The 20,378-nt window shown below is 29.9% G+C and overlaps 2 protein-coding genes across 2 annotated transcripts; both read right to left on the reverse strand.

Moving 5' to 3' along the window:
- Positions 1-4,937: 4,937 nt before the first annotated feature.
- Positions 4,938-6,020, reverse strand: LOC112761838 (F-box protein CPR1). The gene has a single exon (XM_025808210.1). It carries the CDS (start codon positions 6,018-6,020, stop codon positions 4,938-4,940), a length of 1,083 nt encoding a protein of 360 aa, XP_025663995.1.
- A 9,014-nt stretch (positions 6,021-15,034) lies between these two features.
- Positions 15,035-19,040, reverse strand: LOC112717794 (polygalacturonase-like). The gene is made up of 4 exons (XM_025769737.2): positions 18,555-19,040; positions 16,878-17,167; positions 16,376-16,604; positions 15,035-15,268 (listed from the first exon to the last, which is right to left on the reverse strand). The coding sequence occupies exons 1-4, from the start codon at positions 19,038-19,040 to the stop codon at positions 15,035-15,037; spliced, it is 1,239 nt and encodes a 412-aa protein (XP_025625522.1).
- Positions 19,041-20,378: the final 1,338 nt, after the last annotated feature.

The raw sequence follows: 20,378 nt of genomic DNA on the forward strand, positions 1-20,378 counted from the left end.
ATTTGTTCGTTCCAAGTGGTGCCACATATGCATGTTGTAAACGTGTATTTTGTTGGATGTATGAGTAACCGGCTGCATGTTTTTTCAATAATTGCATTTAGAAGAACACAATTTCGGTATTTAGGTTTTAGAACATATTCAGGCTGTGTTTAGAAAGAAATTAGGACTAAAAAAATTAAAAATTGAGATAGAGATCGAAAATTTGATATTAAATTAAGTTTTATATTATATTTGATTTTAGATAGATATAAAAATAAATAAGAATATTTAGTTATTAAAAAAATATTATTAAATTTTTTATTTTTATTTTTAAAAAATTTTAGTTTATTATGTTCTCATTTTTTTGATATACTAAAAAGACTAAAATTTTAAATCTCAAAATTAAAATTTAGTTTCAATCACTCTAAAAATAAATACTAATTTACATTCTATCTATTCTATCTATCTATCTATCTATCAGTATGTCTATTTGACCCGAAAAAAAAAAAGACAAACTCTATTATGCCCATATATTATGAACTAAAAATATTATTACACATACAAGTCTTTTTAACTTACAAGCTACACAAGTTGGCCCACTAAAAAAAATCACGCGCACTCACTCTTTAAAATGGAGCGTCAAATGCACACGCGTCACACAACGGTTGCATTTTCCAAAACACGCTCATTATGGCACACTCTTCCTCTTTTTCCTCAAACAAAACGCAAACCGTTAAGTTTCAAACCACATTCGAAAGAGATTACGATTCTGAAGAAATGTTCCAACTCATCGCAAAGAGCAGAAGAAATCAAGAACAAAAGATACAAATCTCCATAAAAAAATCAGCAGAAAAAAGGAAAAAATATTATTCAAGGTAACGTACTGTTTTACTGTTCTTCAAGGTTTTTCACATTTATGTTTCTGATTTCTAAATCGAACCACTATATCGTCAGTATTTCTCGCTCTGTTTCTTCTAGGTTTTACTGTTCTTCTTGTTTTAGATCTCATATTACTGTTCTGATGAAACTGTTCTTCATTTACGCTGTCTTACATACTTCTAGTGAATACTTTAACGAGTGTTTTGATCTGTTTGGTACATATTTTGTGTATGTTTACATAATTTATAAGTAGGTTTGTGCATGTTTACATGAAAGACTCTTCTTTTTCTAACTGATTTTTGGGTGTATATGACGATTTTTTGGGTGTATATGGCCTATTGTCGAGTGTATATCTCGGACTTGGCATCCAACTGTTGCTTCTAGTGGCATTTTGAACTTAAATATATTTCTAAACTCATATAATGTCATATAATCCAAAAAATGTAGAGGTATATGGGACTGATATATATATATATATATTAGGAGTTTTGAAATCTAACAGTTACTATTCTAATTTTGCTTGACCTTGTAGTGTTATTTTATGGATGTTTGACTGAATTGAATATGATTTTAAACTAATTTAATTTCGTTTAATTAAAAAACACAAAATGAATATGGGACTGGGTTTGGGTGTATATGGCTGATATTGGAGTGTATCTGACTGATCTATGGGTGTATGTCTCTGATTTTTTGGTGTATTTTTTATTTATTGACAGCATCTCATTTTCATTGCAGTATAGAGTGTATCTGACTAATCTATGGGTGTATGTCTCTGATTTTTTGGTATATTTTTTATCTGTTGATAACATCTCTTTTTCATTGTAGTAAAAATGGCAAGCAAAAATCAAGGTGAAAAAAATACAATATAAGCACAAATATATGTCTTAGAACAAGTCAATTTTTTCTAATACAAATATATCTTATTCTAATGACTCTAATTTTACTTTATTTACAGAAAACCAAAGATTTGAAGTGTGCAACTCATTTATTGAGTGAAAAATTTGGAAATATGAGTAAGGAAAGAAAGCAACCTAGAATTGGATTTTTCCAGTATTCTCATACTAGGCTAGGCTTGGGCTAGGCTTTTGCCCCTTCATTGCTAGCTTCCTTGCCGATTGAGAGAAGGCACCGAAGCCCTACTCGAAGGCCTTGAATGCTAGTCTTACTATAAGCTATAAGGAAAGGAGAAGTCCGGCTAACTTACGTCCCAAGCTGAGTAGGAAAGAAAGCCCCTCGATGCAAAGGAATTGTCCTCGGGCTGCAGGTAATAGGAAAATTTCTCAAAGGCTTCTCACGATCGGGAATGGAGCTCCCCTGCAACCTAATTCCTTCCCTCTCACCTGAGTCTGAATCTCAAAGAAAGGGAAATGGCCCTGATACGGCTTCGAAGGCTGTTAGACATTCGGGATTTAGGTTTTGGTGGACTGATGCACATCCCGCCACTAAGGGTGCATCACAAACTATTAAAGGAGTTGGATAACTCCTTTAAACTCGGAAAAAACACACTCGAAACCGGCTACGGTTCGTTTAGAGTTAAACCTAGCATAATAAAGGACTGTGCTTGGACTCAACGCATCAGGTAACTCATTACAGAAAACCTCTATACTTCCATTCATCGTAATATATTATTCTGCTATCATATAATCAAGAAACAAACATAGGTGTATATGAGTGATATTGGAGTGTATATGAGTGATGTTGGGGTGTATATGAATGATATTGGGGTGTATATGGGTGATGTTTGGGTGTATTTCAAGTGATTTTTATTGTAAGTTATTTTCTTTTTTGTAGGAGATCTATTTCCTCAGAAAATCAGTTATAAGGAACTTTCTGAAGAGAATAAACAGATTTTTAAAAGATTCCAAGGAAAGACTCTAAAAAGTTTGACGGATGAGATGATGAGTATTGGTGTTGGCAATGAACAAGATCGTCTCATGTTCAAGAGGATTTTCATCCTCTATATACAGATGGCGTTCCTGTTGCCAACCACAATTAACAAAATATCTCCTGTGCACCTAGCTCCTATTTTCAAGATGGACAAAATAAAGGAGGACAACTGGAGAGCCCATGTTCTGAATTTCATCATCAAGGGCATCACTAATTATAATTTGAAAAAGAAGAAATCAATTGACGGCTGCTTGTTTGTCCTGATGATAGTCTATTTCCATCTGTCAACAAACAAAGAGAAGAAAGGAGAAGAAAGAGCTGCACAACCATGGATTGCAAACTGGAATAGAGAGCAGTTGGTTAAAAGGATGAGAACTGAAATGGATGAACATATGGTAAGTGAACAAAATAGCTTGGGTGTATTTTATTTATGTGAATGCTGTTAACTAACATTTCTATTGTTTCAGAAAATTGTAAAGATGGCAGAAACAAAGGAGAAATTGAAACAAATGAAGAAAAAGAAAAAAAAAACAAAAAAAAAGAAGGCAAGTTCATCATCATACTTGGGTGTATTTTGTCACTTTTAGGATATTTTTTAATAATGATTGTTTGCCTTCCAGAATGGAATCCAAAAAAGGGAGAAGATTCAGGAGGATTCCGATTCAGAAACTGAATCGAATGATGAGTAATGTTCTAAAATTATCATTGCTTTCCTTTCTGCTTATTCTCAAAATTTTATGTATTAACAGAGCGTCTCTTATTAACTTTCAGAAGCAAAGAATCATCACCAATAAAGAAACAAAAAACAAAAAAAAAGACTCAGAGAACACCCCAAAAGTAAGCACTGCTTTGGATAATATTTTCTGATCAATTTTATTTTGTATTTCTGATTTATATTTGTTTTTTTTCCCAGGACACAATCCAAAAAGAAAAAGCTCATTGTTGAGGATTCATCTCCTTAACAAACTCAATCCTATCATGGGTAGGGTACTTTGAAAACTATATTACCGTTTATCATCAAAATTATATTTGTTAATATGTTCTTTTATGCATGTACTGTTAGATCTGAAATTCTGAAATTGAAACTGAAAAATTAGAAGAATTTTTAAGGGAATTTAAGAAGAAGAAAAACAATGAAAAATCTGCTGCACAGGGGTATGTTTATAGTATCAGTACATGCATCTTTTTACATCAGAGACCTACTTTTACAATGATGTGCCTCATTTCAATGTTGTTCTGAATACTTTTGTTACTTATAACCTCATCAGAATGTTACCCAAAAGGGGGAACACAAACACCACAATGAAGAAAGCAAAAAAATCCTCTAAGAGCATATCTAAAAACCCAAAGGACCGCACCCTCAAGGTATAATATTTGCGGCCAAATAGTAATTCCAAGTTCCAGAAAAGATAAGAGACACAGCCAAACTTACTGAGAATCTGAAAGTACACTAGGGGTCATGTGGAGATGCATACACGACTCTTCTACCTAGGTACCACAAGTGTCTCTGTACTTACCAAATACAACCAAAGTGCTCTTAACTTGCTTGAACATGTATAAAATGCTAAACTTATATTTACATTGGATACTTACGTCATTTATGTCTTCTTTTTAGTGTTATACTCAGGGTTGTTTTGGGTCTAAAGGGAATACAAGCACATAAACCTGATCAGTTTCCGATATAAAATTTTATGCTTTGGAGGGGTAACTTATCATTCTAAGTGTTATTCAACTAATTTTCCTCTTTAATCTTCTAGGATATATATAGAACGCTATAAATTTCATACAAGACAGCAGTTTGGAACTTGGAAGAGAATATGAAACTCCAAACTATAAATAACATGAAAAATCTTGCTTAGAATTTAACAAACTTTTAACATTTTTTAACAATTAAAATACCTCATAATCTGCAATAAAGATGAACCTACTGAAATGGTCAATAACACCATCAATTCTAATTTCTAAAAGAATTTGACTTTGGAATTGCAATGATGTGAATTAACTAAAACTTTTCCATCTAAACAATGAAAATGCATTAAATAAACTGTGTCCCATGCACATTGCATTCTACACGTTCCATTCAATCAACAATGCAAGATCACTAGAAACAAGCAATCAGAAAATTTTGAGAACATCATATTTACATACCCTACTCTTGTTTGCAATTAGCGATTGCCTTCGCCGTTTATCCTTTACTGACCGGGCAGCGTGAGCAAGGTCCTGGCAAACATTAGCATGATTGTGTGAATGTCACAACTAGTTCGTCTAGACTCTAACAACATTCCCTTGTCACTAAATTTCATCAACTCCTTTATGTTTTTCCTGCCGACACATTCACTGCCTCTAGTTAAACACATGGGAATGAATCCATCAGGAAAATCAATATTGAGCTTAGTCCAACTGGACTCCACCTTGTATTCTTTGAGCACCCATAGCTCATTCCTCCAAGTTTGCCATTCCGTGTAACATATCCCAAGGTATCCTCCCAACAGATTTAAAGTCGGGGTGCCACCACCTTGTAAATCGGGAAGCGAAATTATCGATAGATTCTTTTCCTCCAAACCAAAGGCAACAACTACCCTAGCACTATCACCGACAGTGCGAACCGCCAACCAATGAATAGCACCGTTACAAAACACTCCAGAATTGCAGCTAATCAAATGGTTACTATGAAAGTCCCCTGTCTCAATTTCTTTCCATGAATGGTTTCTAACAGAGAAAAACTCCCAACGGTGTCTTAAATTAGAAGTTTTTTCAAATCGATCACGCCACCCAGCAACTACTAAATAATCATCACTAGATTTGTCATAACCAACACCAGCCCAAAGTGGATAAGAAAGACCACTTGGATATGAAACTCTTGTGTGAAAACCAGTTGTTGGATTCCACATAACAAAATGCGTACCGTTAACGCAATTGAGCAACAATATGAAGCCCCTGCAAGAACCCCTAACCCTAAGGGCATAATGTTCATAAGTTACAGGAATGCGAACCGCATAATCACGGTGAATCGATTCTTCTACATCCACACAACGAGCCACGGAATTCACGGGCGAAAAATAGATAAGCATATCGTTGGTGGTGGTAGGTGCGAGATCGAAATGCGATTTTGTGAAATGAGAATCGGAAATCATAGAGAACCATTGCTTAGAGACGCACCTGAATCGAACAAGGGATTTCAATGGTAAAAGTAACAGAATTTTCTCTATCAGTTCTTGAGGGAGAGCCACAACCTCGTGATTCCTCGTCTTCCTCTTCTTGTTCTCAATCTCCATTGCCCTAATTTTCCAACCTTATTTCTATTTGACGAACAAAACCAGACCAAAGAGTATGACAAATTACTTCATATATTATTTAAATTTAAAATTCTTCATTCAATTATTTTATATTAAATTTTAAATTTTAAATCTTTCAATTTTAAATTTTTAAAAAATTCAGTTAGTTATTTCAAAAAAAATAACTATTCGAAATTTTAATTTACTAAAACATTTTACTATAATACTCTTTTCTTTTTTAATCGACAGTTACCCCTATCTTTATCAATAATTATCTCACTTCATCATTAATAAAAATAACTATCAACTTAAGAATAAAAATAATCATCCACATACCTAATGAATTGAACATCCAACATATTTTAATTATATATAACTAAATTCAATCCAATTAAAATAATTATCTACATAAAAATTAAAATAACCATATGTATACCTACTAAAATGACTATCTTAAATTGACCATTAAAATAGAAGAAGAAGAAGATGAATAAACATAAGAAGCAACTATGATCATCCAACAAGTTAATTTTTATTAAAAAAAAGAAAATATATAATTTGACACATGAGTGTTGTGATTTGATGTAACCATGAAATTGGAGAAACAAAAAATGAAAAAAAAAAGCTTAAACAAAGGAAGAGACATGAATGAGAATAAAAAATAAGCAATTGAGTATTTGATTTGATATTACCAAACTGGTTGTGAAAGAACCATAAAAAAAATCGCAAAAGCATACCACTTTTTTCTCACACTGTTGTCGCCAATAAGAAGGAGTTTGATTAGGTAATCGTAATCTACATGAACCCTAGTTGGTGGTGCCGCCGTCAATGCTTACCACTAAACTTTGAAGGCAAAAAATGAGAGAAAGATTATGGTATATCCAAAAGGGAGAGAGATCGGATGGGAAGAGAGGGAAGAAGAGGCGTCGGAAATGGTTATCTATAAGGAACCATCTGGTCGAGTGTCGGGAGAGTGGCGTGAAAACAGTGGCAGAGGGCGAGGCGTGTTGGGCTGACCGACGGAAGTAGAGGTGGTGTCGGTGGAAGATTGCAGCAGCGTGATGTGAGGACCAGAGAAGATGACGACAAATTTTAGATGTGTGTATCGGAAGTTATGGTGAGATTAGAAATAACCGTACGTAGTGTGAATGAGTTTAAATACTAATTCTAATTTTTTAAAATTTGAAATTGAATAATTAATTATCTAATTTTTTATTTTAATTTTATCTTTCTTTTTTAATCCTATTGTACACATTTTGTATACTAAAATCATTGTCACCCCATATTTTCTCTAAAAATAATTATCTTTCATATGGATAAATACATGTTTTTTTATATTATTATTTAGAGTGTTTTGCATAAATATAAAGGTGCAGATACTGACCAAAGTTTTGAGATTAGGACTGGTCATTGAACCGTTCTAGTCACGGGTTTATTAGTTTATTGGTCTAACTAGTCTAACCATAATTCAACCAAAAAAATCGTTTTAGAATAAAATAATAAATAAATATTTTAAAATATAATTATAATTTAATATAAATTTTAAAATATCTTCCAAATTTAAAAATATCATCAACTTATTATATGATCTTATCAAAATATACTAATAAAACTAAAATTAAACATAAAATTACAAGTCATCATCTAGATTTTTAATAATACAAAAAATTAAACAATTCTTATTCCAATGAATCGAAATAGAAATTGAAACTCTATTTTGGCTAACCTATGTCTCATAACCCGCTAGAAATTTGATAATGAAAGAATGAACATTGGCTACTCTTGCAACTTATTTAATCTCAACTTGGACAGCATCAGATGTTCCTAAGAGTATGTTTTCTCTAATTGTTGTCGCAAACAAAGTCGGTTCTTGGCTCACTAGTCGTATTTGCTGCCTCAACTATTTTAGCCTCAAACTCTTAACATCATTCTTACCTAGCAAAACATATCCTACACATGATTTCTTCAATTAATTAATGTCACATAACATACTATGGCCTTTAATTAATATGCATAACTTCAATTCCAGATTTTTTAACAAGCAAGTAAACTACATACTAAACAAAAATGATGTTTAGTAGAGAAAGAACTTCTTAACTTTTAGCAGAAAGCTGGGCCAAAGTGGTTGTGTGAATGGCTCTAATGACAGCTATCAAAGGAACTTTAACAAGAGTAACCAATGCTAATTGCCACAAAGCACTGAATCTCACAGCAAACCCAGAAATAAATGTGCTAAAGTAGTGAAAAAACTATCCATGTCTTACTAATAATGAGAATAGAAAAACTCAATCTCTTGATCTTAATACTTACATCAGTTATTCAACTAAATAATTGCATCACAGTTATCATAAACTGATTTCAAAACTTAGAAGCAGAGTAAAATTAAAAACATGAAGTATATAATAAATTAAAAGATCACCAATTATAAATTTTTTAATAAGAATAGAAGTTAAGAACAATGAAAAATGAAGAAAGATTCAACAATTTTCAACCCAATTTTAACAGTATGCATCTTGCATGTTGAATTTGTATTGTCAAATAGAAGAATAACACGCATCCTGTTAGAAGGGTAGAGATTCTTTGTATGATTCCGAGACACCTTTAGCAGTGATTCATCTCCACATGTTGTGCTGCACGTAACACATATCCTGTGTGTTAGAGGTTCTAAGACACATTTAGCCAGAAATCCTTGTCACGTGTCTAGCAATGGACAACATGTATCCTGCGTGTTGACCATTTTTTTAGTTGGTCTCTATGCACCTAATAAACATATTCTGGAAACTGCTATATATTACCAGGTCGGTGTCTTTAAAGGGGGAGGGAGGAACTCGTTTTGGCTTTGTTGAGGCTTAGTTTCATTTCACATTTCATTGTTTACATTTTATAGATTAAGGAATTTCATTAGGGAATTTTATACAAATTTACATTCTACATTCTATGAGTAACTAAACCTCCATTATTAAGATTAGGAGCTCTGTCTATTTATATGGATTGATTTTATTGCTTTTTCTATTTTAATTTATGCATGGATTTATAATTTAAGAATTGTTTTCGTTCTTTATCTTATGAATTTGGGTGGAACGGAAGTATGACCCTCTTTCTATTTGAGTTCTTGTAAAACTTGGAAAAGCTCTTTACTTGAACAACAGTTTGAAAACATATCTCCTAAATTTTACTTATTTGGATTTAATGGGATACGTGACATATAATCCCCTTATTTTTGGGTAATTAGAATTTTTGTGGCATATAAACTGAAAATTGATTTTTACCCTCTAATTGGAATTAATTGACCAAGGAATTGGCAGTTAATGAATTTTAGAGGAGACTAAGAAGGTCTAAGGAATTAGGGTCTAGTCACATATAGTTTGCCATAAATTAAATCCTACATAATTAAAATAGTTAGTAAGAAAAGTTAATCCGAAAAAATAAATAACTCTGAAGCCTTAACTGTTTATCTATATTTTATTTCCAATTTATTTAATTGTCTATACTTTTGATATTTTGAATTCGAACTTAAACATTTTAAATATCTGAAAATCAATTTCTGCTTACCTAACTAAGCCAATCAATCAATCATTGTTGTTTGATCTATCAATTCTCCGTGAGAAATTGAGAGTGGAAGAAGATAATTGAAGAAGGAGAATTTTGATGAAAGTGAGACTAAGTAGTGAATTTAATAACTATGGTATGTGATCTATATTGGTACAGCAGAATACGTTATTAATTATTTGGGACAACTTAATTATATAAATTTATTATTTTTATAAATTTAAAGCTTAGTATTTAGAATGCATTATTTTTAGTATGATTATTTTCGTTGATATTATTATTAGCCGTTATAGTAAATTAAATTATTTGAATATTTTTTGTTTTTTGTGTGTGAAAATATTAATAATTTATTTATTTTCTCGTATTAGTTTTTTTTTCAAATAATATTATTTTAATTTAATCAGTTATTCTGTAGTTATTAAAATTAATGAAGAATACAACTATTGATAAATTTTTTTTTAGAGCTTTCTTTATTATATTTATATTTTTTTATGTTAAAAATTATTTTTATTAAAATCAGTAAAAAAGATAATTTATCGTGTAATTTTTAAAATTAATAAATAATATAAGTGAAAATTACCATATTGGAATTTTTTGTAATTATGTTTTATTTTATTTTATGTTATAATATTTATATTTTGTACTAGTTGGTAGTTATTAATATTAATAAATAATATAAATATAAAAAATGTGATTTTTCAAATTTTATATAATTACTTTTAATTTCTGTTTTAATGTTATTTTTTATTTTATTGTAATTTGTATTTTATTAATTTTAATAAATAATGTTAATACTAATACAAATTATTTGTAATTATTATTGTATTATTTTTTCGAATTTTATGTAGTTATTTTTATTTTATTTTTTGGATTTAATTTTTATTTCAAATTTTGGAGATTATAAAATTATTTTCTATTTTCTGCTTTCGGTTGCCCTGTACTAGACTAACAAAAATTTTTTGCTTTCACAGTAATGTCTGTATACCACCGACAATGGTGGTGCCATCAGCAAGGTCGATGCCAGCGATGCGTATCTGGGCCTGGTACACCTCCATCTGAGCCTCCATACGTTGCTTCCACTCCAGCCTGAGCTCATTCATAGACGTCACGCGGGTGAAGATCTCCTGATACCTCTCCCGACAATTGTTAAGCTTTTGAGCCTGCTGCTGAAAGCTGCGTTGGAGCACCTGCACCTGTAGGCTCAAATCCACGCCTTTTTCGGGCTCGATGGCTCGACTGGTGGCGGAGCCTGACGACGGCCTCAACATAGAGGTTCAGAGGCTGTTGCGAAGAATGACTCCATCTCGTATACGCGGTTCTTGTACGGCGCTGAGGCAGTCTCACGCCAAACCACATCGAGATCGACGACTAAAGTTGTAGAGCCATTGGTAGCATCCTCGTCACCTTGCTGAGATTGTTGAGTTGCGACCTCTAGTCTTTGTGTGTAGAAATCTTGTGATTGGTACGACAAATATACAATCAATCTCTAATAATTTTATAGCAGAAGATAATCAGATGTATGTTTACTCACATAATGGTCATGAAACTGCTAATAATTAGCAAATGTCTCTTTGTTCTCCTTCAGCGTATGGGTGTTCTTGAACGTCTTTGCCAATGTCACCTCGTGATCCAACGAATTTGACTACACATGTTGCATTAAAACAATATAATTAGGATGCCTAGTAATGATATGCAGAAGAATATAACTAAGTTATTAGTAAAATTAAAGTAACTTTACATACCATCCTGACCTTAGTCTTCATGAAGGCTGCTAAGCGGCCAGTATACTTAGACGACTTAGCCGAGGCCCTGTTAGCTCTATTGGTTAGACGCCAATGCCGGAACCCCTACTCAATCTTCCAATGAACAAACAGAGCCTTCTTTATATCCGGTAGGAGCCAGGTTGTCCGGTGGTCCCGCCCCTGATGAACATTATCCAGTATCTGCTGGAGCCGTCGACCCATTCTATGGTCGAATATCTTCCTGATGGTAAGGCCATTCTCAGCATCCCACATAAAAAGTAGCTGCAACAAATAAAATTTAAAATTAGTTAAACAAGATAGATGATATAAACTAAGCTAAAACTTGTAATAAAGAACAGAGCGAGAAATAAGGAAAGAGGTAGATGTTGCAGTCTTGGTTGCCAAAGTTGTGGTGGTGGTAGATGATTGTGACAACAGATGGTGGTGATGGCAAAGGAGAGAGAGAGAGAGAGAGGGGGGAGGAGTAGAATGAGGCGTCGGCATAAAGGATTGATGGCGACAAAGAAGGGTGGCGACGACGGTGGTCTCGGCGGCGGCGACAGATGATGGTGACGGCAGCTGGAATGGCAGAAAGAGAGAGAGGGATGGTGGTGATAGTGGTGAGGGTTCAAATGAGGGAGAAGAGGTTCATGATTTGAATTTATGCCCCTTTTATCATCGGATTTACCGTCGAAAAATTCTAATGGTAAACCATTGCGGGTCACCAAAAATGCATCGTTTCACTAAATTGAGTTATCGTCAGATTTTTCGGACGGTAAACCCGATGGTAAAGGACATGCCAATTTAATTTATTTTTCCTCCAAATATTACCTGCAGATTTACTATTGGAAAATACAATCCGTCGGTAATTACTTTACCGTATGAATTTGACGTGGTTACGACCGATAAATCTGACGGTAAATCCATTTCTATTCTGCGACAGTAAATTCAATGGTACTCAACATTTTTCTTGTAGTGTGCCAAAGAAAATGTCAAAAGATCTGAGAAGAATAAAGAAACAATTAACTTGAATGATGATGATAGTTTCTTAAATATAGAGGAGGGATGGAATGATGAGCCAATTACTTCCCCATTCAACTTGTTATACAATGGGTTATCGTTCTAAAATTGGTTTGTCTAATGAATCAACTGGCTCTCATGGAATATCATCAAGAAGTATTAAACGTAAATCAACCATGAGTGATAAATTAGAATTACAAATAGAAAGAATGAGTCAGGACATTCAAGAATTGACTGAAATGATGAAGAATAGGAATCGTTTCTATAAGAGATTAATTGATATTGCTGAAAAACAAGTGTTAACAGCTAAAGAACAAGTGCTAATAGCTAAGGAGTAAGTTCAAGTAGTTAAACAAGTACAAATAGCTGAAAAGGGGCTTGTGATTCTTAAGTAAAGTAAGTCTCGAATTTACTCTGAGAATGATGTATGGATTGAGTTAGAGAATTTAGGTATAATGCCAAATTGCGCATGAGATGTTACTGCTTTTTATGCAAAGAAGATAGAGTTAAGAGAGAATTTTTTGATATTCCAACTGACGTGCATCTTGTCACAATATATGAGTTGATGAAAGAAGCTTATGCACTTTAAAAATAATAATCATAGTAATGTGACTAATATTTTGAGATTGGTATAAATATAACTTTAGGATCGAAAAATGTACTAGTATCTTTATATTTTGTAAGTAACATATCTATGACTTTACGAAGGCATATGATAATAATACATCATACTTTTGTATTTTGTGATTTTCATAATTAAAATTATTATTTACTATGCTATTAGTAATGATTTGGTCAAAGAAGTCTATGTGATTAATAATGACTTGATCAAAGAGGTTCCAAGTAATAGTGTTAGCTTTGTTAGTTCTATTGATATTGTGATTTTTGTTTTTAGCCGACCTTAACTTATTATTATTATGTAAAAGCTCTTTAATGTGTATTAGTTAATACAATATAAGACGTAATATATTAATTAAATAATATAACGTGATTTGTTAGTATATTTAGAGTTATAAACATTTAACTATTAATTTATGTATGTTTTTCTCTTAAAGTTGTCTCCAATTTATGTGTTGATATGAGTAGTAGACTAAAATAGAATTTATATCTAAATAGATCACTTCAATTTTATTTATAATTTTTTTATGTTATTATTATTATTATTATTATTATTATTATTATTATAAACTTTATTTATAAAGTTTATATTCCTAATTTATTATACTAAAAATATAGTTAATTTTGTTATTATTATTTAATAAAATTATTAAATATATTACATAATTAATTAATTATATACTTAATATATAACATTTCTATATAGTATAAAAGAAAAAATTATCGTTATATAATTTTATTTACTTAATTTTTTTCTTTCACTTTTTTTTAAACAAACACCGTAAATTAATTATTCTTCAATATTTTTTATTTTATTCTTTTCATCCAAACATATCAATAAAAATTATATTTCACCTCAATTTTTTATTTCTTTTCTCTTAATTTTATTCTTTTCTGTTTTTTTCTTCCACCAAACAAAGCCTAAAAACAGAAGGCATATTTTATATTTTTATCCAATTTTTTTAATCCATTGTACATAATAAATTTAGTGCCTAAAAATTATACATATTAATTAATTTCTACTATGAAACCGCTTATATTGACTTATCTCTAGAAAAGTATAATTAAAGAGGATGAAACATTTATTATTCAAATAGTGCATACTGACAATTAAAACATAAAGGATAAATACAAGTGGATATAAAATTGTGAGGTATAGTTTTAAGTTTTAATATTACGTTTTTTTTTAAATTTATCATATGTTGATTTTTGTTTTATAATAAAAATTAAATTATAAACTTTTTTCTCATAAAAATTTTAAAACTACTTATTTAAAACTCTTAAATAGATAAACAAGACACAAAATAATTATATCTTTATTAAATTTGCCACTAATTTTAATTTCTTGGGTATAAAATAATTGTGTCAATCATCAAACTCAATAAACTAGATAATGATTCAACAAAACATTATTATTAGTAGAAAATCAAAATAATTAGAGAAAAGGAGGAAAATACAACATGGTACTTCTACTATATTATTAGATTCTGCTTCTAGCTAATCATTATTGCTTCCATATTTTTCTTTAAGAGTAAAGTATCGTTTTTGTCCCCAACGTTTGGGATAAATTCTATTTACGTCCCTAACGTTTAAATTGTCCTATTTGTATTCTTAAGTTTGTAAAAGTGATTCAATGTTATCCCACCGTCAATTACACATCATGAATGCTTTAGTTTGAGTTTTAAAAATCTCTTCTTGAAGTTAGAATACAAATGTCCGGGATAGAATCGATGATCCACTTCGAAAAATAGTTCATCAAAGTTGAAACTAATTCTTACAATATTTACATAATTCACTCTGCTAGGGACATAATTGAATCTAAACACAAATAGTGGGTATAATATTAAAATCGATTACATCCAAGTGAGATCTATTTGAGAATGAATACATCCAAATGAGAATAATTGAAAAATATAATCTGATTTGTTAGTATAATTGATAGTAGGATAATATTGAATCACTTTTTATAAATGTTAGGGATGCAAATAGGACGATTTAAACGTTAAGAACACAAATAGAACTTATCCCAAACATTAGGGACAAAAACGATACTTTACTCTTTCTCTAATTTTCTAAATATTGCTTTTATATATTTGATGAGAAACAAGCGCTAGGTTGAACAAAACCAGAAGTGATTCCTTGGGCATGAATGCATGAAGCTTGAGCTTGTTTGTTCGTTTGAAATGTAAGTTTGACATCTTCCAAGGTGATTTCATTGCACGGATTCCTTGGACTGCAATTGAATCTAACCGCAACTTCAGTTGCTGATGTCCCATGAATATCTTGGTACATTACATTGCTAATTTTGACCCCGGAATTCTGCTTGTATGTCCCAAAAAACAAGACATGTATTCAGTTAGCCTAATACGACATTTTTATATATAATAAGCAAAAAAAAAAAATGTATTATATAAAAGGGGAGTCTAGAATGTTTATGCTTATCACAACATACACTTATAAAGTATTACTAAAATTACAATTATCTTTTTTATATTTTGATAATATTTTTTATTTTTTAAATTAAAAAAATATTATTTTAATACTTGCTCAAAGATAATTATTTATTATTAAAAGAGTAAAATGTTTATTATATTGACTAATATAATATATTTATAATCATTACACATATTGACTTAAGAAAGAAAGTAAGTATAGAGAATTAATTTTTAATTAATTAACTTTGGGTAATATTTTTATTGTATAATTATTTTTTAACCTTCATTTTCAGAAAGTTTAGGATTTATAGTTAAAATTATAGTTTAATATTTAAAGTTTAAAATTAAAAAAATTATAACTTAGAGTATAAAAATAATATTAAAAAAAAGAGCTAATAATATTGATTATCTCGTTGAACTCAAAAAAAAAATTTGATTTTATTATTAGAAAAGTGATAAAATGATCAATATTTTTATCATCATCCTATTTTATTTACCTTATGTTATTTTTAATTTTTTAAAAAAATATTTTGCACAATAAATAAAATGAAAATTATAAGATAATTATGAATATTCAACTAAGGAATCATTTTATCATCATCCTATTTTTTTAAGGTTAACATTTTGGTTTGGTACTCCAAAAAGTAAAATTGGACAACATAATATTTAGAGTGAATACTCCTTTCGATCCTGACAATTATCTTGAAATGACAACGAGATTTTCAAGAAAAAAAATACACATGATATGTTTTTTGGATTGATTAGCCCCTGTGAAAAAAAAATAACCTGAATTTTTTTGGCACAAAGACCTCATTGTCTTTTCGAAATAATTGTCAGGAGTTGGGTTAAATTTTTTTTTTTGTTAAGGACCTCATTGTCTTTTGAAATAATTGTCAGGGCTATTTTGAGTTTTATTCTAATATTTACTAATTGTCGTTTTTTTTTAAAAGAGGAGTTTAATTAATAATTTAATATGTTCTTGAAATTTTACCTGACCGGGGCAACCCTTCTCATTAGGGCAATAATTTTGGTCAATGACTATGGGGTTTTGGACATTAATCATAGTAAGATGTTGGAAAATGATGTTCCTTGCGAAGCCATTGCTTGGTCTCCCCCAAGACTTGATTCTCACACCATTCTCAGTTCCTGTAAATGTAACTGTTTTAACTGTCACATTCTCCGCACCAGCCTCTTCTAATTCTTTCCCCAAACTTCCAACACTGTCAAGTAAAAAGGGTTAATAGTCAAATTAGTCGATAAAAAATAAAGAATCAATATATATAATTTTTTTTGGTTTTCCACGGTACTTCCCAATCCGGCAGGTTAAGGATTAATCCATTGCGGTACTGAGCTTCATTTAAGGGTTTGTCGCTGGCCAATGGGTTGCTGCATGCACAAGACGGAATTCGAACCCCCGACACTTGTTTAAGCGGACTAGTGAGCTAACTACTAGACCAACCCAACTTGGTTAATTAATATATATAATTAAGTACCTGATTCCATGACCAGGTCCACAAGCTATGTTTTGTATCCACAAATTGGTTGTTCCTGGACCAATTGAGATGCAATCATCACCAGTGGCAATGTTGGATGCAATGATTGTTACAAATGATGAGAGTTGAACATGAATGCCATCAGTGTTGGGACTGTTTCCTGAAGCAGAAACCCTAACACCTTCTACTTTGACATTCTTGCTTCTGTCTATTACTATGTGGTACATTTCGCTGTTAAGTGAGGTCACACCGTTTATTACAATGTTGTTGGAATTTGTGAACCCTAAATTCTGTAAAAAAATATATACAAGAAAAAATAAAATCATGAGAGAAATATTTATATTATAAAAAAAATTTAAATATATTTATAAATTAGTGTATTCTATTAATTTTAACAGTTGATTTTAATTAATATATTATATATTTTTTATAATTGAGATTAATGATTAAATTTATTGAAACATCATTTTTCAGATATATTTAAAATTCTATATATGCACTAATAGTGAGGACAATCAAGTGCAATAGTACTATTTAATTAAGGACATATATGCACTAGTAGGTAAGATGATGATTATTATGTTAGTTTGGCATTAGCTAGATAAATGAAATAATTTCAACACTTATTTAGTAAAATTATCTTATTTAGTAAAACTCTTATTAGACAGATATAAATCTAATATTTATTATAATTTAATTTTAATATATTAACAGTATAAAATATTTTATACAATCGTTCAATTATATTTATTTTTAGATAAATTATTCACGTAATTAATGTAAAAAAAATTATTTTTGTTAATATCTTATTACGTAATTGAATATACATATAAAATTGTTTTATATTAAAAGTGTATTAAAATTAATTAAATTATATTTATTATTTTTAAACTCGCTCGTTATAAAATTCTGTCAAAACATAATAAATGAATGAGTATACCTTATTAGACAAAGTTAATATGTATGTGAACCCCATTTTTATTATTATAGTAAATGTTTCTACATACATATATAACGGTGTTGGACTACTATTTTCTTTTCTTTTTTTTTATCAAAGATAAAGAGATTTATATTTGCGACTTCTAGGTGATAACGTGAAAACTATGCTATTTGAGTTATAGTTTGTTGGCTGTTGGACTACTATTACTCAACAAATATTTCATATATTGAATTAATTTAATTTAATTTAAAATTAATAAAGATTAAATTACACAGTTGGTCCCTACATTTTCAGTAAAATTACAAATTGGTCTCTACACTTTAAAAATTTGTAATTGGGTCCCTACAAAAATTAAAATTTGTAATTTAGGCCTACCATTCAGAAAGTGTTTGATTTAACAGAATATTCTCAGTATATTCTCCATTTTAACAAAATATTCTCAGCATATGTTGAGAATATTCTGTTAAATCAACACTTTTTGAACAGTAAGGACTAAATTGAAAATTTTAATTCTCTTTAGGGATCTAATTACAAACTTTTAAAGTGTAGGGACCAATTTATAATTTCATTAAAAGTGTAGGGACCAGCTGTGTAATTTAACCATTAATAAATTACTAGTGTTGAAATAAGTAAAATTATTATGTCCATTGAATTTTCTAGAGTATTTTAAAGACTCAATTATGCAATTAATTAATTAAAGCAATATAATGAAATTTAATAATATATTCTATATATACCGTAGCACCCATTGGGCAATTTCTCTTGCCAAATCTCTTGCATGCCCAAAGACCATTGCCTTGTCCATCAAGAACTCCACCAATAATTGAAACTCCATTAACATCATCAAACAACAACCAATTCCCATCATTTCCAATATCATCATAATTGGAAGGTGCAACAAGTGCACCATCAATTTTCATTGTGATTCCATTGCTCTTGCAATACTCATGACTACCCTTAAACACTACTTTTCCAATTAAGAACCTTCCTTGTGGGACATAAATTGTTGATGGTGTTATTGTGTTGCATGCACTTTCCCATGCATCTAGAAATGCTCTTGAGGAATCAATTTCACCACCTGGTTTGGCACCAAAATCTATTACATTTAGGGTTTGATCATCATAAGAAGCTATGGTTGTTTTTAATGTGAAGAGAAAATAATGTACTAGTGCTTTTATAACTAGAAGTGGAATAGTGTTATGTTTTGGCCTTAGATGTGCCATAATAAAGGAAGCAAAAGAAGGTTTGAAGAAGAAATTGGGTTGGGGTGTGTTGTGATGCATGCTTAGAGGTTGTGCCATATTTATAGGTATGAAAATGAGAATGACACAATTTTAAGAATAATTTAAGAAAAATATTGTATATTTTTTTAAGAACTATTATATTATGTGAATATAAAAAATCAATTATTTGTATAAAATATATATTAAGATTATATAAAATATTATAATAACTGATTAAATAATTTTTTTATATAGAAATAATATTTTTTTATTTTTAGTATTGATACAATATAGAAAGAATGTAGATCAGTTATCACTACAACAAAAGATATTTTTAGTTGTAAATTTAAAAAATACAAATTTTTTTTGAATTTTTCGTAGAAATTGATTACGCTAATGAATAAGCTTTTAATGCTGTCCAAAAATCTCTCATTTTTCAAAGAAGTTTTGGATTTTTTTTTTGATCTCGAGGTGCATTTTTTTTTTGAATTACCATGCAACTAATATAGTATTTTTATTGCTATAAATCATGTAAAAGACATATCTTCTGTTCCGCAAAATAAATAGTTAATGGTCATTATATATGTCATTTAACTTATGTTTTTGTGATAGTTATATATTTGTCGTTATTAAAATATATTATAATAATAATTATATTTTTTTTGTCATTAAAAAAAGTTTTTACTAGTAATTATATTATTGTTACTAAAATTTTTTAGCATAGAATGAATACGACTAATATTTAATTGTTAATAAATATATTAATGTTTATTTTTATTATTGCTAAAAATAAATAAATAGCTACTAAAATTTTTTTTTTTTGGTAGCTTACGAAAACATACATGCTGTGTCTACTAGTAAAGCAAAACATTGAAGAATGGACATTATTAATGTCAGTATGGTGTAAACGTAAGACAAACTACAGCATGTTGCTACTTGATTACCTTTTATTCATTTAGTTATTTATTTATTTATTATTGACGTAGGATGCTACTTGATAATTTGAAAGAACTCAAGTGTACGCATTTGGCCCTAAGATAGTAAGATGAAGGGGTAGATCTACAGGGACCGATAGTGGCCACTGGCCACGGCAGAACAATTAAACAAGAGGTTTTTTTTTTTTTTTTAGTTAACAAAAATCAAACTTTAAATTTTTAGATCATAGAAATTTAGATACTATATTATAAAATTATTTGATACAATATAACAATCATATCAAGTTTACTCTTGTGAAAATTTTTACCAATAAAGTAAAAAAATGAAACTGAGTTACATACGCTATAAGAAAATCACAATTTTGTTACGTTTTTAAAACGTGGCAAAAAATTGAAAAAAGCC

Source organism: Arachis hypogaea, chromosome 2 (genome assembly GCF_003086295.3).
Source record: "Arachis hypogaea cultivar Tifrunner chromosome 2, arahy.Tifrunner.gnm2.J5K5, whole genome shotgun sequence".
Classification (NCBI taxonomy): Eukaryota; Viridiplantae; Streptophyta; class Magnoliopsida; order Fabales; family Fabaceae; genus Arachis; species Arachis hypogaea.

What these genes read in the sequence shown, in the direction of transcription:
- LOC112761838 (XM_025808210.1), bottom strand. Translation starts at nt 6,020, where the DNA reads ATGGAGATTGAGAACAAGAAGAGGAAGACGAGGAATCACGAGGTTGTG.
- LOC112717794 (XM_025769737.2), bottom strand. Translation starts at nt 19,040, where the DNA reads ATGGCACATCTAAGGCCAAAACATAACACTATTCCACTTCTAGTTATA. An exon ending in GGACCTGGTCATGGAATCAG is followed by an intron (nt 16,605 to 16,877) that starts GTACTTAATTAT and finishes TTTACTTGACAG; the next exon opens with TGTTGGAAGTTTGGGGAAAG. An exon ending in AGAAGGGTTGCCCCGGTCAG is followed by an intron (nt 15,269 to 16,375) that starts GTAAAATTTCAA and finishes ACATACAAGCAG; the next exon opens with AATTCCGGGGTCAAAATTAG.